Source organism: Eriocheir sinensis, chromosome 18 (assembly GCF_024679095.1).
Source record: "Eriocheir sinensis breed Jianghai 21 chromosome 18, ASM2467909v1, whole genome shotgun sequence".
NCBI lineage: Eukaryota > Metazoa > Arthropoda > Malacostraca > Decapoda > Varunidae > Eriocheir > Eriocheir sinensis.
The window spans coordinates 15,583,447-15,606,943 of NC_066526.1; the positions used below are offsets into that span (position 1 = coordinate 15,583,447).

The following is a 23,497-nucleotide window of genomic DNA, read 5'->3' on the forward strand; positions in this document are numbered from 1 at the left end:
CCAAGCAGACAAAAATTCCCAAGACATGTTCAAGTATATATTTTGACCTCTATGACTTACAGTTATAAGAACCAGAATGGATCCCACGGAGTACAAATCCAAACCGTTATCAACGAAGCACAACATAAGTATTAAGATTGTTTAGGTCGCTCCTCACTGAACAGTTAATGTTGAGTCTTGCGCCAATCAATAAAAAAATACATAATACACCTGTACCAGCAAAGCAAGTTGTTTGTATCTACAGGTCGTCATGGTAGTCCAGTGACAAGAATTATGCAACACATACTTAAGAGCATTCATTAATGAGTATCCCTGAAGCAGGAGTATGTAAAAGTTAAAAAATGAACAGCTGTAGAGCCTCCAAGCCTTCCCCTCCTCCTCAACCCTCAACCTTCTCTCTGCCACTCAACCTGAACCCCTTTCACTGTGGTAGCTAAAATTACTCATTCTTTATGTATAAAACCATGCATCAATGGGGCATTTCATGAGAGACTGTAATAATATGTTTTAGAATCTATATATATCGAGCATATATTATGGTCACAGATATGCAGAAGCAATTCTGCAGTTAAGAAGATTCTTTCATACTTTTCTATGTACATAAATACATTTACAAAATGTAAAGGAACAAGACAGAAATCACAATAAAATGGCAGAGACAACATACTGAAAACTACCACTAAGACAAAACTTATTGTCTGACTGATTGCATCACAGGCTGCAAGCGAAGACACAATGGTACACAGTCAAATTTCATGTATTTACAGTATGATATGGTGACTTCCAGCCCTTCAATTAGATGACAAAGTTCACCCTGGAACATAGTAAAATTGTGCTGTATAATTCTCTCTAACTGATTAAAAAGCTGCCAAGAATTTGTTAATTACTAAAAACAAGCTCAATATAACTTAACAAATGTACATATTATAATTAATAATCAGAGTACCTAGTAGACGGCAACAAAGAGATAACAGGAGTTTGTGCTATGGCTGTCCTCATCAAGATCTGTCTGTGCCTGAATGCTGCATAATTAGGAACTAATGAGCCACTAGTACTTGTGATGAGTAGCAATTCATAAGTTAGGGCAAGTGTCTTTTTGAGCCGTGTGTGTCTGAGCAACGGACTCGGTAACCTTTCTGTTCTAGTTTCCTCACTTTATCATTACTGCAAACTTGGGACAAATTTTGTGAATCTAATTTAGAGGGTTGGAGATCACAAGAACTGGTCAACTACTTGCAATGGCTGATAGCAATGTACTGAAATTATGCCCTATCACCTTTCATGGGTATGTGATGTAGCTCATCCTGTGAAAATACAAATGTAGTTATGTACAGATGAAAGCACTGTGGTCAGCAAACACGCACACTGCTCAGACATTACTTAGCTGGTGTACAGAACAATTTAACAATACCTATTAACCTGACTATCTATCTGGTTGCATCATTAATCAACCAGAGGACCAGCCCACCACTTGATCAGAAATGATTTGCCACAACCAAATTAGCCGATGCTTTTGATGTCTTAGCTACACCTTCATTGTAAAACACGCGCCCCACCTTACAGCCCACAGTTTAACCAATTAAAGCAATAATCAAGTTGTGACGAGCAACAACCTTCGTATACATTACCATCACTCTTGTATGTGGCTGGTGGCTGTCCTGGTCTTCTCTAATGAAGGCCTGGCACTGACATACAACAGCCATTGTTCAATCTGGACATATTTATCTTCAAAATCTTCAAATATACATAGTTTTGCCCTAGCAAATGTATTTGCTTCCCTCACAGTCCTTTGCAATTTAGATTTACAATTAGAATATCAATTTCTTTTAAAACCAAAGTCTGCCATTAAAATCAGGTTCAAAACTAGCACAGTAGCTGCACTTCACTGTAACATGTAAACACGGACCCACAGCCCACACTGTCTCTTGATTTTCATGACAAAAATCAGGAAAGTGAATGCTCTGCCTGTAATATGTGAACACACGAGTGCCTTTAGATCTCATTTACAAAACAAACTTGTACCACCAAATTAACAATACAGAAGATTCAACTTATCTTTCTTCACTCTGAGGGTCCCAATATTAAAGCCTGGAGTCAGTCAGAATTTGATTTCAAAATAAAAATTTGGGAAACACACTAACGACCAAAGAACTAACAATGCACCTTCAAAATAACTTTAACCATATCTTCACACTTATAAATTGCATAATTGGATGTATGTCATTAGGTTACCTTGGGACACCACTTAATGGTTCAGTTACATTATTGCATAATAATCTTGAATTGAACATCATGAAGCCATCCTTTTGATACTTTTTTAGTAAATTGCACTTAGAGAGCACTAACCCACATACTTCCTTTCCTTTCCATGAGAGGGGAGTCAATGAAGAAACTGATTACCTTTGCACATTCACATATTTGCCAGCATTACCACTAAATGCCATGCCAAAATTTGTTAGGTATACATACTCCACATTTTCAGTTCACTTTGATTTTGATATAACAGAAATTGCATGAACCTTATCACAAAGTTCAGGTCTATAATATCTGGGGAAAACTTGCTATCTGGTGGTTAGTTCCACTGTCTCCACACCTCCATCAACATGCGATTAGGAGTTTGTCAGTTTGCCATGTAGCTATATAATACTTTTTTTCACTTCACTTACGAATACTCACTGACAATGGCTAAGCCTCGGGATATCAATACCACTTAATAGATTAATCATTTTCATGATGCACATGATCAAGTACGTCAAGTTTTGTGAACACTGTATGAGATGCCTTCTTCGGATTTTACTGGAGAAAGAATCCACCCTGTAAGTCACATTGAGCTGCCGGTGGATTGATTACTGTTGGTGCACTCATAGAAAAATATATATTATCAGGGCTGAGTTATTGTAGTCCCTACCTGGAAACTCCCTTACGGTGCTTATGCCACTGGTCTTGGTCAGGTTCTGAAGCACAACTTGGGGCAAGGCCTTTGAGAAGCAACATGAAGCAGATAGTTACATCACTTAGGTTGATAACACTTAGCAGCTTCCACTGAGATTTGACACATTTTTCGCTGAGATTTAAGCTCGCGCTGGGTCCCTGGCCCTCTTCCACGTGACTAGCTGCGGTCACTGAACTGGTAACCCTGGATGTCCTCCTCTGAAAGAACACACACCTGTTAGACAAGACATCGACGCACGACACAACTGACGACAACCACAACAGTTTAGAACTAAGAATCAGTTACTAATATTCACATTCAAGGATTACCTCCTAAGTGTGATTGCCTCATGTTAATTGTACAGAGGCTTAATTGTTAACTGAAATGCAACCTTGCTGGCCTCATGTGAATGTGGCTCCTCTCATCCAGCACTGACTGTTGTCATTAACATCATCCACACAATCCCATTTTCTACAGGCACTCAATGCAAGAAATTTTGTCCTCTGAAATGAGCCACAATATCACTTACACACCATTCAAGTGCTGTTACATTATACTCGGACAGTGAAAACTTAAATAGGAAATACATGCCAAGAATCTCACATTGAGTTTGTAGGTCTGTGTGTGTGTGGAACCAGGAGAGTAGGAGTTAGGTGTATCAGAATACTTAAAATTTTAGGAAACAATGGTTAAGAATATAAAGTATGTATGAGGAGAACACCAAAGCAAAACTATAGAAATATCCATAAGAAATCAGACAATGTTTTCAAGTCACAACTAAAACTCAAATTAACTATCAAATAACAACAATAAAAAATATATAATTCCTGTTTCCAAGCATTTCAGATTTTTATTTTTAATATTATTCTTTGTTTGACAAAACTCTCCCCTTCAAGCTGTGAAATATTGTTAAGTAATATGCATTCAACACTAGACAAAACAAACAAGTGCATTAATTACTCAGAGGAGAGTGGTCAGCTGCAAAAAACAACTCTGCTGATATTTGTGTGTGAAGCTTCATTGAATAACACTGTTCTCAGGCAAGCATGAATGGCAGAGAATAAATATGCAGTTGAGTCAATAAACTTTTCAAGCAACAATGCAGTGAACTCAAGCGTCATGTGCTCGGAACATCAACAACTGGCCTTCACCTTTGTGCCAAGTGTGATGAAAGTTTTGCATGATTCTTTCACCCCAAGACTTTTTAATGCATGGTGAAGCAGCTGACTAGAGTAGAAAATTTGCAAAGCTGGGCCAAAAGAAAGAAAACAACAAAATAATAAGTCAAAATACTAACCAAAACAATTAAAGCTTCAAACAGAATCAACAAAAAAGTTGCAGGGGTTGTCCATGGCCAGGCTGAAACTGTTGGTGCTGGCAGCTAGGTCAGGAGCCATCTGCTCCACCAGACGGGCAGGAGGGGCAGTAGGGTTAGGCTGGCTAGACTGAGGATGAGGGACGGCAGGAGGAGGGGGATGAGGGTGGTTGTGGGAAGGAGGGATGCCTGCTGGGTGGGGGTGACTGTGGGGCTGGGGAGGGATGCCCGCTGGAGGGGGGTGGGGATGTGTTGGATGTGGGGGCAATAATGGGGGAATTCCCTTTTGATGGGAGGGAGGGGGATGTGTATTGTGTGTGGTGTGTGGGGGATGTGGAGGGTGTGGGGGATGTGGGGTGTGTGGAGGGTGTGGGGGGTGTTGAGGGTGTGGGGGGTGTTGAGGGTGTGGGGGGTGTTGAGGGTGTGAGGCAAACACTTGGGGCACACCTGTGGGGTGCTGAAGAGAGGGGTGAGGCAGGTGGGGCTGCTGGGGCGGCTGGGACAAGGTGGTGGCTGTGGAACGCTCTGAACCGCTAGATCCTCCCCCCGTGCCAACTGTCCCTCCCCCTCCTACACCACTACTACCGCCACCGCCGCCCCCTCCACCAACACTACCACTGCCTGACCCAGTCCCACCACTCCCTATCCGGCGGGCGCTGCGCTGGCTGGCCTCGCTATCACTCCCACTCTGTGCTGGAGACGCCGACTTCCTTTCCACTTTCTTCTGGGTCCCTCCGCTGCTACCTGAAGAGCCAGAAAATGCCGAGTTAAACATTAATCAAGGTAAGTAATCTTGACTGTTTTCACTGCAAACTACATAACACAGCATCTACTTGCACATCACATCAGCATAACAGATCAACAACCACAAGTCAACACTTGTTACCTGAGCCACTGTTAGTACTGCCATCTCTATTAAATGCAAAGGATTCATTGGTGTAATTAAACGGCATGGGTGTGAAGCCAGTGGCAGGGGGGACATAAGTGCCAGCATAAGGCATGTGTGGGCCACCCCAGGGGGAGGTGCCTGAGGGTGGGGGCAGAGGGGCGAGGGTGTCCCTGTCCGCCTCGCTCAGAGTGTCGTCCTCACCCAGCTTCAACCCTGCTAAGCCTGTGAGTATCATATCTATTAGAGAGGGAGACAAAATATAAGTGTATGGCCGCCACCAGTTCTGTGCCTTCACTACAGATGCACAGTGCTATTAAAGCTTAATATCTATGAGCATTGAGTGAACTGCTACACGTTCATTCTCTCTCTTGATGCACAGAATTATATAGCAACAATATCTCACTTCATTCTGAGAGTCTATGAACTTTCTATATACACTGTTAATGGTTCACAGTAAAGACCATTAAATCCTGTGAGCAGCCACTGCAGATTAGTCACAAACACATTGGCAAACAACAACAGAGCAAACATTACAGCATGAAGTGGGGTGCATCTGCCAATTTGTATGCTCATCCTGTTCCATTTAATCCTCATGTCAGGATAAACATGACTTGGAAAAACTGAGCAGAGGTATGAAAATAAACTCATCAAAAGAGAGATTAACAAACGTAATTTTACTTTCATACCTCAGCTTAATTATTCCCAAGTAGTTTCATCCCAGACATAAGTACTACCTGGAATGGTGCATACAAATTAAGCACACCCTACAAAGGTAATAAAGTAACTAAGAGAACTGAAATCAAACTGTCACAACACTTCACACTTACTGGCACAAAGGTCACCAAACACATAGTAGCACTGCTCCGAGAAGTCCTTCTTATTAACAGTATGTCTAATGTAGCCCGCCTTGAGCATCTGAGCCGCGTACTTCCTTGCCTCCCGCCGGTCCTGGAAGCCATCGACTCTCTGGTGCAGCCAATCCACCACGTCAGCCCCTGCAGGTCAGAGACAAAACACACCAAGCCATTGACGTGAGCTACTTACTGGTGTAGTTACCCACTTTTCACTCTTCCATCTCATTCACTGGTCAACCCTTAGAACAGCTTTCCTTCTATGAGAAACTTTCAATCAGTGAATATCAACACACCTCTAGAACTAAATCTTATTAGCTACTCTTTTTGCATCAGCATTTTCTTTTGAGAGCACTTAGTTATGAGTACTTTTAATTACTTGTTTTTTTTCCCTTGTTCCCTTCATAATTAAAAAAATTAAAAATTCAATGACCCTCGCAATCAGCCTAATCCTCTCAACAGTTGCCCCCGACCCTAAATATTAGCAGCTACATTTAAGCCTGGCATGATATTACATTAAAAAAATTTCATCTACAGTCTACTTGGTGTTCCCTGATAAGTAAAGCACAAACTCACCAATGAATGCATTAGGTATGGTGATTTTGAGCCACATTCGGTCTCTAATCTCCAGGCCAGAGTCGGGAGCTGCCATTGTTCTCACTATGGTGTCCATCGGAGTATTGATTGTAAGCTTCATTTCTTCATACGGCCCTGAAGGTAGGAAATCAATTATAAAGCACGATATTCAGAAAAGACCTCTGGAACTTAACTTTATCACTTACTTCCATCATTTTCATTATTAGCTTATTGCAGATATTTTTTAATATATTTTTAGCCCATGATAAGTTTCCTTTAATATAATAAATAACACAAGATAATCACCAAAAGAGAAGCTAGGTTTCCCGAGTCCCTGGTACCCTGTGGATATAATAAATAATACATCTATAAAAGGCCTGAATATATCAACAAATGCAATGTAGTGCAAGAAAGAGTTGGTGGTGCTTACTCTCGGACTCTGGGATGCTGGAGGTGATGGAGGAGCTGGTGGAGGTGAGGGTGCTGACAGAGGGTGGGCGGCCAGGGAACTCGCCTGTTGAGGGGAAGCGAAATTCAGCCTTTCATTCACACTTTAACATTCACTCACTCTCAGAAAACACATATCTAGTCTATACTCTCAATTTAGACTCTTCCTTGATTGAAAATGATTTACTACACACTATACACAGCAAGTCCAGAAACAAATACCCTCTGCACTATGACCATTGCAAATCTACCCCAAAACAAGAACTCTCAGCCCTATGTGGCTCACCCACCATACAATGAACAACATATTCACTGAGGGCAAGTCCAGCAAGATAAAAAAAAAAAAGGTTTTGAAGTTTGTCCCCTGTTAAACTACACTCCATGGCAAATCCCTTCAATAATAAACTCTCTCTCCAGCCTAGGGGCCTCACCCACCTGGCAGCCCCCGGCACGCCTGTGTGTGAGCCACCCAGGCCCCGGGGTCGATGGGTCGCACCGGCTCTGTTCGTGGTATGGTGAAGTAGCCTTTGGGGTTTGGATCCCAACACTTGGCAACCACAAGTTTTATAGGCCTGTAATTGAAAAGGTATCGTGTCAAAACTTGGAAAATTAATATGACAAAGGAAATTTCAATAACAACCAAAAGAAAAAAAAAAAAAAAGTAGATATGATAGTACATAGGGAATTACAAAGGTATGGGATGTAGTTTTTAAGCACTTAGGTTTTGTCAGAAATGTAAAACTAGCAAGTAGATAAAAGAGAAAAATGGGGCCTGTGTGCAAGAATGGGAAAAACTGTCATGAAAGGAAAAATCATAATAGTAAATAGGAAATTAAAAAATAATAACCCACTGAACCATGCTACAATCCAATGCCCTTCTTCTAGCTGATTCCAAAACCAATTCGGACTACCATGCTTCACCCATTGAACTATACCACAGTCCACTTCCTTTGATGTCACACCTATTCCAAAACGAAGTAAATTCCCGTTAAAATTTCTGCTACATCGAAGTACACCACAGTAATAACAACAGTAAGTAATATTAGAAACTATACAAAAGTTTAAATGTTGAGGGAACCCAAATTTTACCAATCAAGTATTACTGGACAACACAAGAAGAGGAAAAAGAAAACACAAATGCTACAGCCTCATACCAACAAAAGAAAACATGCAACTCAACACCAAAACAACAACAGGGTAGAAACACTCACCCAGGCTTTTGAACAACTTCCCTAAGCACCCTAACAGCCTCGTCATTACTCATGTTCTCAAAGTTAATATCGTTGACCTGGAGTATCATGTCCCCTGGCTCAATGCGACCATCCAGAGCCACAGCACCTCTGGAAAAGAACACAAATAATTGATACAGGTCTATAAGCAGCTTTACTACACTCAAGAATGATGGGCCTCTGATGTAAACACCAGATTTTTTTTAATGCTGCATTAGTATTTATCAACAGTTATGTGGTTAGTCTGGCTTTTTAATTTCGTATTTGGGACAGACTTAGCTAGAAGTGTTAATTTTACAAAGCTGACACAGTACAAACTCAGCCATAAAAATTCAAGAAAATCAACCAACCATGCCCTGAAAATGGGTCAACAATGCAAATCAGGCACATTATTGCTACTAAGGACTAATGTGGTGTTTAATAAATAAGGCAATAGTATAACCTATAGTCATTAAGTTCCATGTTACTTCTATTGTCATGATTTTGTATTGGTAAAATGAAAAAATACTCCAAAAAAATTATTAAGCCTTTTGAAAACTGAGTGTAAACTGCAGTCATCGTAAGTAGCTACCATGTTATTTCAAGGTTGTCAGAAGATTTTCACCTCTTTACCAATACCCTCCTCTTATTAATCTAAAATTGACCTCTCTTCTGGCCACTTATTTTTGTTTACTATTATAGGAGCAGTGTTTGGTGGGCTTTTTACTTTTTTTTGTTTTTGCCCTTGATCTAACTCTTTACTGCATGAAACCCCTCTTCTATTTCTCCTCCCCCACCTCACCCCTTCATTATTGAGCCCACGTAGATTCCGCCGTCTCCCCCTTTGCTGGACTGGCCCACGATGGAGATGCCCAGGAAGTTGACCGTGTCCATGTTGAGGGTGACGGTGATGATGTTGAGGGACATGGTAGAGTCTGTGATGGAGGAGATGGAGGAGGTGCGGGACATGGCAGGCTGCAGACGGTGCCGGCGCTGCTTTTTCCGCCTGTGCCGCGCGTGTAGCCTTGACACACTACTGCTCCCTGGGGGTGAGAGGAGGAGGAGCTCAGTGAGGGAGAAATGACAATTGAAAAACAAAACAAATTCATTATAGCTGTGATTCAAAATAACACACTAGAATACACTCATATCTCAAACCATTTTCCTTCCTGACGTGAACAATACAGACACACTCCAGCCACTCTTGGACACATTGCTTCCTAGTGTTTTGTGGTTATGGAACTTTTTTTTTTTTTTCTTTCTTTTTTTTGTCGCTGCCTATTGCGCCGGTAGGCTTCTTCCCGGTGGGGCCTGATGGTCGGCCCAGCTGAGTGTTTATAGTGGCGCCATCTTGCATTGGCTCATGCTGCCCTCCCGGAGCTCATCTTTAATCCTAGAATCTAGAGTCCGGGTTGACAGGTGGTCTTCTGGACAGCGTATGAAAGTTCTAATTCTGTGATGATCTTATAACTTCTTGCCTCTTTACCTGTACATTACCAACAAAGCATCATCCACTCACTCTGAAAATGCTGCTTACCACTACTGTGCTCTGTGACCTCATATTTTCTTTCTTGCCTACTGACTTCTACATTATAGAGAAAATACAATCCAGTCACTCCAGAAAATAGTTTACTACTACAATTACGTGAGTTTTTTGGTAGTAGTACATGATGATTTCAAACTCTCTTGCTTCTCTTTCTTAATCAGGCAAATATGACAGACCAGGGGCTAAGCAAATATAAAAACCATGTTATAACACAGCGTTCAAGTGAAGATCTGTCGCTATGAACAAGTCCCCGCGCCTCTTTACCCGTGGTGGTGGCTGTGATGCGACTGGAGGCGTCATCGTCAGAATCAAAGAAGCTCGTGGACTCCAGGTCTGAGCTGATCATGGAGGAGGACTCGTAGCCATGGTGGCGGGGCACGCGGGTCCCATGGCCGTTGATCCGCATTGCTGCAAGTTGATAGACGTGTCAAATTAGTAAAGTTTTCAAGTTAATAAAGCTACCCAACAAGAAATGTATTGATTCCCCATTGATATTATAAGACCCTATGATAGGACATATAATAGAAAAATGTTAACTACCCAATATACGTAGGAGCACATCCATCACCATGACTGTAACGGTAACTCTCGAATGTATCTGTTCACTGAACTAATCACTTGTACTAACCCCAATGATGAAGACAGTATTACCCATTAACAATCTGATGTAAATACAGTTGTATTCTTCTTCTGACTTTTGTTTTCCCACGTGTAAATTGTATCACAGAGAAACATAAATGAAGGAATCACAAATAACAGACAAAGACTATATACACCTCAAACTGGCTTCAAATGAATAATAAGCATGCTGGATGAAGACATTAGTCACTAAGACATCAACTGACTTAACAGTAAAGATATAATAAGCATAATTAAGTGTGATCTATCTCGCACATTGTCTTCCTAAGGAACTGACATTTTCTATACTTGTTCAGTTTTAAGAAGCAAGGCACAATGGAGAAGGGAATAATTACAAGGAAAATAAACTGAGCTGAAGGATCACCAAGAAAGAGGAAGAAGACACAATGAAAGAATTGGCATGTGTAAAACTACATTTGGTCATGTAAAGAAACAATCTAGATTTTTTTTACTTCAACGAAGCAAGACAACAAAATAATAATGAATTTTCAAGTAATAAAGAACTTTTATGTTAAGAAGCAAGCAATGGCAGGAAGAGGTGGAGAGGAAGTAACCTTGAGTGGGGCAGAACAGTGCATCTATTTAACTACCTATATCTCTGACACCCTGGCCATGGCAAAAGTGCTTCCAGTTTTTCCTCTTCAAGAACTCCCTCTCACCACATTCAATCCTTCACCTGCCAACTTTCTCCGGCACTCGTCACCTCTACTGATCCATTTCATTGGTGGTCTGATCCCCTCTCGAGTCCTCAACACTGGCCTCATACACTCTCTTCACAAAGTCATACACATTCATTCTCATCACATACCCACACCATCTCATGAGTACCACATTTCACCCATTCAACCACTCCTATATCCACTCCTTTTACTATTACACCAATATCAAAATTATCATATGCATCTCTTTCTTCCTTTCTCTGTCCCCTCTTGACACAACACATGCATCCCTTCTATAGCTCATTTCCAATGTCCATATTTGTGATTTCTGAGCTACATTCCAGATCCATGATGCATATTCTTATACCCTTTCTTTACCCCTCATGCTCATACTTCCTCCTTTCATAATTCTCTCCACTGCACCTGCTACCTGTCTGCCCTTCACTGCTTCCATACTTACATAAAACCATCCCTTAGTACTTGAATTCAATCCATTCCTCCTTTTTTCTTCCCTCAACTAGATCTTACATGCAGTGTTTTCTCAGAATGGGAGAGAACAAAGCATTTCTCAGTTATCTATGCCTCTATGAAAGATTACACAATTTCTTTTATCTATATATGCCTATATTCAAAATTTAATTGTAGCTCTCCAGTTTAGATGTTAAGCCACTGCATTATCAATAATGAACCTCAAGTTTGCCAAAAGAGAGAGACAACCAGCATGGAAGTGTGTGATCACATTTATACATACATTCCCTCCAAAGAGGAACAAAAGTTAAGGCAATATTACCTATGGTCCTTGGTATTTCTAAAAAAAGATATAATACACAAATTATAATTTTGTTCGTAGGCATGTATAGGCTACTTAAAGATTACAAAGACTTCATACATATCACACTTGTACCATTCAACATGACAGGGCAGAGAAACCTCCCGAGGAAGCAGGGCAGCTGATGCATTAAGACCCAATGAAGAGAAAGCTAAAGGCAGTACTGTCAGGCAGCAACTGTAACAATCCCATGTTACTCGTACATTGACCAAGCACACATACAGGATACCAATTTAGTAACATAATATCTGGTAATTCTTGATAATAGGACTGTATAAAATATCAACCAAGCTTATGTAGTCTCATCATTAGCCATTACTAGTCTACTGCACAATAAAGTCCTTTCCCAACATTCTCCACCTCTCTCTCTATGTCAACTTCATCCTGCTCCAGTAAATGCTCTAATTTCACCTCACTATGTGGTTACCTTGTCTGCTCTGACTTTTACAATTTCCAGGTTATCACTTTTGTTATTTAGTCGTTAATCTTTCAACAGCTCTACACATAACAGAACCTATAGAGCAATACTTAATCGCATAACAATAGTAACCTAGCACCACTGAAAAGTGACCTAACCCTTTTAAACTAGTGGGAATATTTCCAAGTTTGTTGGCAGGGAAGGTCCAGGAGAAGCTGAGTCAGGACTTGGTCTTAGAATGATGCGATGCAGTCCTGTCATCTAGAATTACATATTCTCTGTAGAGAAGTGTGTGTATATATAAAGCCCAGCCAAAGTAAGTAATCTCTGCCACCAATATCTTCAGAGTGAGGACATACTTACGATCCACAAAGTGCCGGTCATTGTACTTATCAAACTTATGATGTCGCGAACTTCTGTGGTGCCGGTCTAAAAATAAAAAATCAACAAAACATACTGTAACTAAGGCAGTGAAAGCACAGGTGATGGTACAGAATCACCTGCATCTCCTTCATCTGCACAGCTCCTGCCTCTCCATTCAAGCCACACTATGTACAGGGATTGTACTCAACAAAAACAAACTATAAAAAGGCTAAGCTACAGCAAAAATGTGCACACTAGTTATCACTGCAGGGCAAGCACAACAGTAACTCCTCATGCAAAGCAACTCTACTTCTAGGCCACTATTCTCATCAATGGAACCTTGACTATTACTATACAAGTGAATAACAACTACCGCGCTACACTGTCGTACACAAGGGCAACACTACTAACTCTGATATAACTTAGTTACTATCAATAGTAATTAACTTCACACAACAGATAAAAGTTCTTGGAACTTATTACATGTAGAATATCAAACAGGTACATTTGACTGGAAAATATATTGGAAAAAAAGCTCTTCTGCACCTGGGCAAAACTAATGAAACCAAGAACAAACTATTCTTCTAGTCTGTATCATGTTAGTAATTTTAGCAATTGCAGATCTGGTATCCAATCAAAACTTTCAGTAGTTAAGTTGAAAATTTATCACATAAAAAAAGAATATAAAAATAGCTACTTAGTACAGTAAAATCAAATACCTATTTCCTAAAGATTTTAAATTTTCCTGAAAGTTAAGTTAGCAAACAGTAACTGTGACCGGATAACAGCAAAAAGTATCGTATGTTTGTACATGTGGTAAGAGGGAAAACACTCTTGCTTCTTGCTTTCAGCTGCAAGATATTGTCTAAATACAAGGGAAATACATAATTCAAACAACATGCTATGACCACTCAGTAATGTGTTTGTTTAGTCAAATATATACTTGGGCTATCAGAGGGAACTGAAATTCCCTTGCTGCCTGTGAGGGACTCAGTGTGAGGAGCAACACAACACACACACAAGGCCCTGCAGGGGGCTCACACACTCACCTCTTCGTGTGGAGATAACACTCTCGGTTTCTGTACAAGTAGAATCTTCAAGCTGACTGGTGGTTTCTCCATGGCTGCAAAATATGAACCATTGTAGAGAAGGCAAGCAGCTAAGAAACTGATAAAGCTACAGGTCTAACTCTTTGATAATTATTTAAATAAATTTCAAATACTGAAGTCTAAGTAACATTAACAGGATAAGATAATTATGTTTAATATAGGTATTAACAATCAATCATATACACAAATCAAAGTTCCAATAAATATGCAGAATATTCTAGCTCACTGCTTCTCTAGCACTCTAAACTCCACCATTATGCAAGGCAGATAAACAACAAATTAAGTGTCAAATACTGTAGTCTTTCCATGGATAAAAAAGGAGAGAAGTGATAATCAAGGTAAGAAAACATGATGAATGTCTCAAACACTGCCAATCTATCATACTGCTCACAGACAGGAAGATTTGTCACACTTACAAGATCTTTCCCCTTATTCACACACACGTACAAACTGAATGATCACCTCCGTAATCTAAATCCCTGACATTTGAAGTGATCTTATCTCTTTGATTACCCTGCTTCTTGCATGACTCATATGTTCCTTACAACTCCAAACACTGTAATCACACTTATCCTGCTATTTTCTTATATCATAGTGGGAGGGCTAGTTGTTGTTATGCTGCAGGGGTCACTTTGCTACCCACCCACTCATGCTGAACATTGAATTACTTATACTGATATATGGTAAATTTCAGACCTTTGCCATTGAGTCTCTGTGACCTCAGCCAAGTTATATTGTAGTATAGAAGATAGGCAAGGCAAAAACAACAAAGTAAACTGAAACATGCCACTCATTATAAAAGGAGACAGGAGGAAGCCAAAACGTAAGGAAAGTAGGGAAAGTAGGTGTCCACAAGTGTCCTCCAAAAAGTGTTATATCAGAGGCAAAATAAATAATAATAATGAATTGTGCTCTGGAAGTAATCTGTGTATTCTGAGGCTGTTACTTGCACTTCAGTCCATTCAGTCTGTGTGGCCTCAGTCAAGTAAAGCCCTGACAGAATGTACTTGATCCGAGCTCAGGAGAAAAAACAAAGATAAAATAATACTTAGGTGACTCATGCATTATGAAACTTAACCAATACCTCAGCCACCTGCAGCTGTCTGTGATCTCACTCAAGTAAAGCCCAGAAAGTGTGTTTGATCAAGGCTCAAAAGAAAAAACAAAGATAATACGATACTCACTGATAAGGGGGCGGCCGTCCTCCCTCCACCTCTGCACACTGTGACACATTGTCTGATACAACACTACTGTCTGCTGACACAATCTGAAATAGGAGCAATACAGTGATTTGAGGGTACAAATAATGATGCACCATATTCTCAACACACCATAATGTCTCACACACAATGCAACACTCCTATAAGGTGTTATGATCTGGAATAGGGACAATACAGTGTTTCAAGGGTACAAATAAGCTGCACCATCTTCCTAGCACAACACAGCAATACCTCACACACAACGCAACACCACTATTAGCTGACATATCTCAAAGAGGGGCAATACCGTGCTTCAAGGGCACAAATAATGCTGCACCATCTTCCCAACAAAACACCATAATGCCTCACATACAATACAACATTACTTTAAGGTGACATGTTCTGGGATATTGGCTGAACGAGAGTTTCAACAATGGTGCAATGTCTTCCCCAAGCAGAGCGATAAAGCCTCATGGTAATTGGTAATACAGGTGACAATCCTTCCTCCTCCTATGATGACAGGTTGAATTGAATCAAACAGGTGACATAAGCTTCCTAATACAGGTATAAACAAAACCATTTTGGGGCTAAATTGTATCTTCTGGTAATGTTTAGTTGTGCATCATATATTCCTTTCTCAAGGGAAGAAGACAGTAAAAATTCTAGTTGAGAAAAAGGAAGAAATATATGCCAGTAACAAACTACTCAATTCAAAGACAATTATGGTCATAATTTTGGTCTCTATGAGTGGAATGATATAAAGCATAACTGATATAACAGGTGTTGTGTGACAGGTGCATGGAGGAATGGTTATGTTGGTAGAGGTGGTAATAGTGAAGAAAGTGTACGACAACAAGCACTTCATGGTGGTAGGAAGTGGAAGACTCACCCAGGACACAACCCGACCGTTGAAACAAGGCAGCGGCGCGTCATCGTCTATTATTTCCTCCTTGACAACCCTGCAGTGGGGGAAGAGAAATGCATGTTAGATTGGCATCACTGCAGTCACAAAGGGTATACAAAAAAGAATACTACAGTGCTAAGCAATTGTAATAACTAACTGTTGTAATACATATAGGCCTATCATGATTATAAAGATTAAACTGGTATATCATTGTACTTACTATGCATTACTGAATTACATCAACATTTTAGCATAGACACCATCTTGGAAGAACACTGTACAGCTCTTAATATTAATTGCTGAGTAAATCATCATAGACTAAGTATTAAATACACTATAAAGCAAACACTCATTAGTTACCTGCCATCTGACTTAATTGGAAGCACATTTCTCTGAGCTAATTATACGAGTCATTATTATGATAATGATACCATATGAGGATGTATGGGAATGGTGTATCCAGTCGCACACACACACACACACATACCACACACATACCACACACACATTCAGCTTCCCATACAGCGCTATTGAAAGATGGAATTGTCTACAACAAGGAGTGGCACAAGTGAGGAGCATTCATAAAGTTCAAGATAATCTGGATAACTATAATGTGAAAGCAGGACAATATGAGCATGACTCCAATCCTGTACTATGACTAGGTTAAAACACACACACACACACACACACACACTATGAATTTGCTGAGGAACAGAAGGATGGCATTTGCGTATTTGGATGAAGAGATGATGAAGAAAATAATAGTTACGATGATAAGGCCAAGGTTGGAGTATGCAGCAGTGGTCTGGTTTACTCACGAAAAGAAGAACATAAAAAAGCTGGAAATAGTACAGAGTGGCAACTAAGATGGTACCGGAACATAGGGATCGGACTTACGAGGAGAGACTCAATAACATGGGGCTCACAACCCTGGAGAGAAGAAGAGAAAGAGGAGACCTGATAGCAGTGTACAGGGTAGCGAGCGGGGTGGAGAATCTGGACAGAGAGGACCTGTGTGTGTGGAGCGAGAGAAATGAGAGGACATGGAAAGAAGTTGAGGGCGACCACGTGTAGGCGAGATGTGAAAAAGTTTAGCTTCCCAAACAGAAGCATTGAGCTATGGAATAGACTGGAGGAGGAGGTGGTTTATGCAAGAAACATTCATGATTTTAAGGAAAAGTTGGATAAGAGAGGATATGGAGACGGGACAGCGCGAGCGTAGCTCTTTTCCCATATGTCACAACTAGGTATATACAACTAGGTAAATACACACACACACACACACATGGCCCGGTAACTAAGGGGTAGAGCGTCTGGCTCACAACCAGAAGGACCAGGGTTTGATTCCCAGGCCGGGTGAAGATAAGTTGGGTTTATCTTCTTTCATGTGTAGCCCCTGTTCACCTAGCAGTGAGTAGGTACGCGACGTCAGGCAAGGAGTTGTGACCTCGTTGTCGCGGTGTGTTGTGTGTGAGTGGTCTCAGTCCTACCCAAAGATCGGTACTACGAGCTCTGTGCTCTTCCGTAGGGGAACGGCTGGCTGTCTCGAGAGAGACCCGCAGGAGACCAAGAGGTGAATTACACACACAAAGTTGGTTCCAGGACTAAGAAACTTAACATACAAAGAGAGATTTAAGCAATTGAATTTACCACCATTGGAACAGAAGAAGGAGAGAGGAGATTTGATTGTGGTGTATGGGGTGCTGAATGTGATGGAGAGCGCCTACGAGGAAGATCTAATAACATGGGATACAAGATACTCAATGGGTCATGGAAGCAAGATGAAGAAGGATGCCTGTAGAAGAGATAATAAGAACAGGTTTCCACAAAGAGTTGTGGAGGTCTGGAATGGCCTGGAAAATGATAGGTAAATATTAAATACACACACACACACTCTCTGATAGCTCAATCGGTAAAGCGCTGAACTGCCAGGCTTCATGGCCTGACAGGTTGCGGTTCAAGCCCCACTCAGGCCAGGATATTTCTGTTGACTAAGGAGTGGTTACTGTCCCCTTTGCACAAGGGGAATGGGGTGTGTGGTGTGTGAGGTCCTGGCAGTACCCAAAGATCAACTAATGAACCTTACAGTTGCTCGAATTGGGAGGGTACTTGCTGATGATTGAGGGTCCTACTCATGATCAGGCTGTGGTGAAACACACACACACACACACACACACACACACACACACACACACACACACAAGCTGAGAATTTTCCATTGACAATGAGTATTTACTTGAGGAAGGGGAATGGGGTGTGTGGTGTGTGAAGGTCACGGCAGTGCCCAGAGATCAACTATAATGAGCATTCTCTAATAAGGAGGATATTTGCTGGCAGTGATGAGTCCAGCTTGTGGTCAGGCTGTAGTAAAACACACACACACACACACACACACACACACACACACACACACACACACACACACACGAGCTAAGTGCTCTTCCATAGGGGAACGGCTGGCTGTCTTGAGAGAGACCCGCAGCAGACCAAGAGGCGAATTACACACACACAAACGATGACAAAATGTATATGAATACAACAAAGAACTTGGATGCCCCTCATTAAAAATATTACACTATGAATTACAAGGAACTACAAATAACTGTTATTTTACTCAGACATAAATATTCAATGTCTTGAATACTGAGAAGTATGACCTGTAGGTAGTGGACGCCTGTGCTGCGCCGTGCCTGCAGGGGGGCAGCACACTGGGGCGCAGCACGGCCAGTCAGCAAATTATAACTAGGTATGTGTCACATTAGCTCCCTTGCCCCACCCACCTGACTGCACCTGACCTGACCTCCCCGTGGCAGGCCCCGCCCCCCTCAACACCCCGGAGTGACCTGCCCCTGGTCCCTGCAGGGGGCTGCACCCCCCTCACCCCCAAAGGGCAGCCTGACCCCTTACCCTGTAGGGGGCTTTGCCTGCCCCGACCCTGTGCCAGCACCCTGCCCCCACTCACTAGGGGGCCCCGCCCCCCGCCCCTGGGTATTGTCCACACTGGGCACGGCGCCACGCAGGGCCAGACACGCCCCGCCCCGCCCCGTGCAGGCGCTGCCCCGTGACCGCCCCGCCCCGCCCCCGGCCCCGTGCCGCCCCGCCTCACCCGAAATCGTCGTCCATGGACTTGAAAAAAAACTTGTAGCTGGGTCTGTTGAGGACATTCTTGAAGTCCGCCAGCGTGACTTTGTCCGGCGCCTTGGGTATCTTGACCAGGTAGGGCGTCTCCTCGTCGTCTATGTGGTAAATGATCTTGGTCTCCTCCATGGCGGCCGTGTGCGGGGCGGGCGGGAGAGGGGCGGCGAGGGGACCGTAATATGGCCGCCGCCTGCTGTGGTGTTTTGCTGCCCCGTTCCAACAATGCCGCGCCGGGGGGGGGCGGGGCGACGAGCACCATATTAACACTTTTCCTGCATAATAGTGTTGCTTGAATATTTACAGACCCTTATGTTCAGCTTTTGCATATTACAGAAAGCTATAGAGTGTTATTTCTGGAACATGAAATACCGGGTGTTATTGTTCCCACTTACCCTTTTAACAATTTCTTTGTAAAATTATGCTATTAAAATAAGTGTATGGGATATATTTATGTTTTATTAGTACAGATAAAGTCCCATACTCCAGTTTATTTTTTATTTAAAAGACCGCACCGACCCCTCCGCAAATTCAGGGACTGACAAAAGGTTTCCAATCAATTATATTTATCGAGTCTTTGTGCCCTATTAAAGCCCTCATATGGTAACTTGACGGCCGAAGAACCTTAATTCGAACCCAAAATTTCTTAATATAATACTAAATCCGAGAAAACAAGCTTATAAAGGCTACTTGACATATGACCCTTATGGCGCGGTGTGGAGGGGCGAGGGTCGGGTGGCTCCTCGCCTATAAGAGAGATCCGCTTGAGGAGGATATCAATCATGTCTTTTTTGCTTCTTTTTTTTCCATCCAGCAAGTGGAGGCCCGCATACTTGTGCCATATGGGTCTTGTTCCGCGTGTTTAGGCTCCTGGGAGAGAGATTAGCCTTATTTGGTGGTTGTTATGGAGCGATATACTGTTAGAGAAGGGAAATATAGGGGAAATGCGAGCTCTCTTTGACATATTTCAGAGCATGTCATTTTAGTACGAAGTGCCATATGGGTCTTGTTCTACGTGTTTAAGCTCCTGGGAGAGATGTTAGTCTTATTTGGTGGTTGTTATGGAGCGAGAAACTATTAGAGAATGGAAATAAAGGGTGGATAGTAACTTTTCTACGGGTATTTCAGAACATAAGTCGTGCTATATAGTAATTGTGCCATATGGGTCTTGTTCCACGTGTTTAAGCTCCAAGGAGAGAGATTAGCATTGTTTGGTGGTTGTTATGGATCGAGAAACTGATAGAGAAATTGAATACAAGGGAATAAGCGCTCTTTCTCACGAAGTATTTAACATCAGTTCCTTTTGTATACTAACAGCGGCATATGGGTTCTGCTCCGCGTGTTTATGGTCCAAAGAGAGAGATTAGCATTGTTTGGTGGTTGTTATGGATCGAAAAACTGATAGAGAAATTGAATACAGGGGAATAAGCGCTCTTTCTCACGAAGTATTTAACATCAGTTCCTTTTGTATACTAACAGCACCATATGGGTTCTGTTCCGCGTGTTTATGGTCCAAGGAGAGAGATCAGCCTTGTTTGGTGGTTGTTATGGATTGAGAAACTGATAGAGAAATTAAATACAGGGGAATAAGCGCTCTTTCTCACGAAGTATTTAACATCAGTTCCTTTTGTATACTAACAGCACCATATGGGTTCTGTTCCGCGTGTTTATGGTCCAAGGAGAGAGATCAGCCTTGTTTGGTGGTTGTTATGGAGCGAGAATTTGATAGAGAAATTGAATACAGGTTAATAAGCGCTCTTTCTCACGAAGTATTTAACATCAGTTCCTTTTGTATACTAACAGTGGCACATGGTTCTGCTCCGCGTGTTTATGGTCCTGTGTGGGAGATTAACTTTGACGTTTGTTATGGAGCGATAAACAGATAGAGAAGTGAAACATACGGAGAATAAGACTTGTTGTTTCACGTGACTTTCAACCTATGTGAGACTTGAGTAATCAGTCTGTCATTTGATATACCAACCTAACGAAAGCCTTATTGGGTGTTGTTCATTAGCGACACACTGTTAATGATGTGAAATATAAGATACATAAGCACCCAGCAACGCCTTCAGGATGTACTAAGCTATTCATAATCACCCCCTGACGCTCTTTATTTTTTCTTTGTCCTGTTTTGTGTACTTAACTCTTCCTAATCCTTTCATTATACACTTCATACCTGGTTATTACTGTACTTTACCTTTCCTATTAAAAGCGATTAAGTGGAGCATGTGTAAGCTTTTTCAACCACTTAATGTTGTTTTGGTAATTGTGACATATACACAAACAAAGAGATATATAATAACAGCCTAAAATGGATCAAGGAAGCATTGGATAAAAAAAAAAAAAAACATGGTGAGGAAGGGGATGGGAAACAGAGCGTGAACTATGATAATCAACAGTAAAGGGCTGTTCACACACACACACACACACACACACACGTTTGTTTGGCATTCACTGAAACATGTGCCCTCTGTGTAAGAGAGAGAGAGAGAGAGAGAGAGAGAGAGAGAGTGTGTGGTCAGTCCCAGTAAGGCACCAATGACCATCTGGCGACACACACACACACACACACACACACACACACGGGAAGTTTAGTGTCCTCTGAGTGTGTTTTTAGATTCTGGTGTTTATGTTAGAGCCGGGCACTTTATTTTTCTTGAGCCAGACTCCCGGACATGCCCTGGTCTTGCTGTTCCTGATGATGGTGATGATGGTGATGATGATGATGATTGTCTTCCCTTAGCTCTCCGTTCTTCTCTTTTCTTCCTCTTGGACTCGGTTTTTCTTCTTACTTCTGATGCAAGGTCGCCATTTCCTATTCTGTCTCACCCTCCTTCACTCGCTACCTCCCCTTCTCTCTCTCTCTCTCTCTCTCTCTCTCTCTCTCTCTCTCTCTCTCTCTCCTCAACCTGTTTCCCTCTCTCTGTTCTGTTTCTTACCCTCCTTTCCTTCCCTCCCTCTCCTTCTCTACCTGTCCCTCTCCCTGCAGTCTCTTCATCGACATACTCGTCTTCTTTTACTTTCCCAATCTCCCTTTATTCTGTTACCCACCAATCTGTCTATAATCCTCTTTTGCGCTCCCTTTCTCCCTCGATCAGCTTTGTCACCCACCAACCTGCCCCTCAATCTCTATTACTCTCCCTCTCTTTTCTGTCACTCTTTAGTCTACCGCATCTTCTTGTACTCTCCTTCTCTCCTTTTCTACTGTCTACTCTCTGCTCCCCATCCTTTGTTACTCTCCTTCTTCTCTGTCATCCACCAACCTGTCCCTTTCTTCTTCTCTCCGTTTTCTGTCATCCACCAACTCTCTTCTTTGTCATCCACCAATATGTACCTACCTCTCCCTCTCTCCCTGATCTTGTCACCCACCAACATTACCCTCCTCATCCTCTCTCCCTCTTCTGTCACCCACCAAACTTGTCCCTCTCCCACTGCCTCTCTTCTTTGTCACCCACCAACCTACCCTCCTCATCCTCTCTCCCTCATCTGTCACCCACCAAACTTGTCCCTCTCCCTCTCCCTCTCTTCTTTGTCACCCACCAACCTGCCTCCCTCTCCCTCTCTCTCTCTCTCCCTCTTCCTCGGCCACCGCGCCTCAAGTAAGAGTGACACTCGTCCATCACTCACATTAGGACTCCGGCAGGTCGAGGTGTCGTAATCTTGGCCAACAGATGCCAGACGCCGCGTGGGACAGAGGGCCACTGAGGATGTGTTTAAGAGGTGCCTTGTTCTCTTATCCCCGTGCCTCTCTCTCTCTCTCTCTCTCTCTCTCTCTCTCTCTCTCTCTCTCTCTCTCTCTCTCTTTTGATTGCTGCTTCGTTGGTCATATAATCATTTTTTTCTTGTTTTCCTTTTAAATACGCCTTATCTAAACTATCGTATAACTCTCTCTCTCTCTCTCTCTCTCTCTCTCTCTCTCTCTCTCTCTCTCTCTCTCTCTCTCTCTCTCGTTGGTCATATAATTAGGTATAGTTATCATTTCTTTATAAATATGCCTTATCTTAATCATCTCTCTCTCTCTCTCTCTCTCTCTCTCTCTCTCTCTCTCTCTCTCTCTCTCTCTCTCTCTCTCTTAATCAAGGTGTGTTTCAGAGGATGTGTCTATTAAGGTTATCCTGTTCTAATTCTGGTGTTTCATTCGGTCATCTCTTTGCTTATTGCCGCTGTCTGTCTGTCTGTCTGTCTGTCTGTCTGTGTGTTTGTCTGTGTACCCTTTCGCCTTTCACAAGATCATCATGGAGAGAAGTATATTAGCAGCCTTCATAGTTTTATTTTTCTTTGGTTTGATGGAGTCGTGAATAATGCAAGGAAGAACTTAAAGGTGAAATAGTGAATAGTTGAAGGAATCAGTTGAAGTTGAAACCCTTGCTAACTCTTCCTTATCCCTCCTACTCCTCTCTCTCCTTCCGCTTTCTTTTTCTTCTTCTTCTTTCTCCTCCTCCTCATTGTCCTTTTCTGCTTGACCTTGCTGTTTTCTT

The 23,497-nt window shown here is 42.0% G+C and overlaps 1 protein-coding gene across 8 annotated transcripts; it reads right to left on the bottom strand.

Moving 5' to 3' along the window:
- Positions 1 to 23: 23 nt before the first annotated feature.
- Positions 24 to 19,253, bottom strand: LOC127000371 (segment polarity protein dishevelled homolog DVL-3-like). 8 transcript variants are annotated; one of them, XM_050864032.1, is made up of 16 exons: positions 18,991 to 19,253; positions 15,870 to 15,939; positions 14,966 to 15,048; positions 13,722 to 13,795; positions 12,673 to 12,738; positions 10,029 to 10,172; positions 9,021 to 9,261; positions 8,222 to 8,350; positions 7,446 to 7,582; positions 6,994 to 7,077; positions 6,870 to 6,905; positions 6,564 to 6,698; positions 5,964 to 6,131; positions 5,134 to 5,358; positions 4,230 to 4,991; positions 24 to 3,150 (listed from the first exon to the last, which is right to left on the bottom strand). In XM_050864032.1, the coding sequence occupies exons 1-15, from the start codon at positions 19,149 to 19,151 to the stop codon at positions 4,246 to 4,248; spliced, it is 2,499 nt and encodes an 832-aa protein (XP_050719989.1). In that variant the 5' UTR covers positions 19,152 to 19,253; the 3' UTR covers positions 24 to 3,150; positions 4,230 to 4,245. The 8 variants fall into 8 exon arrangements, with proteins under 8 accessions (XP_050719989.1, XP_050719991.1, XP_050719988.1 ...); XM_050864034.1 differs by lacking the exon at positions 12,673 to 12,738 and adding an exon at positions 11,853 to 11,870 and having other exon boundaries at positions 5,134 to 5,373; positions 18,991 to 19,252; XM_050864031.1 differs by having other exon boundaries at positions 5,134 to 5,373; positions 18,991 to 19,252.
- Positions 19,254 to 23,497: the final 4,244 nt, after the last annotated feature.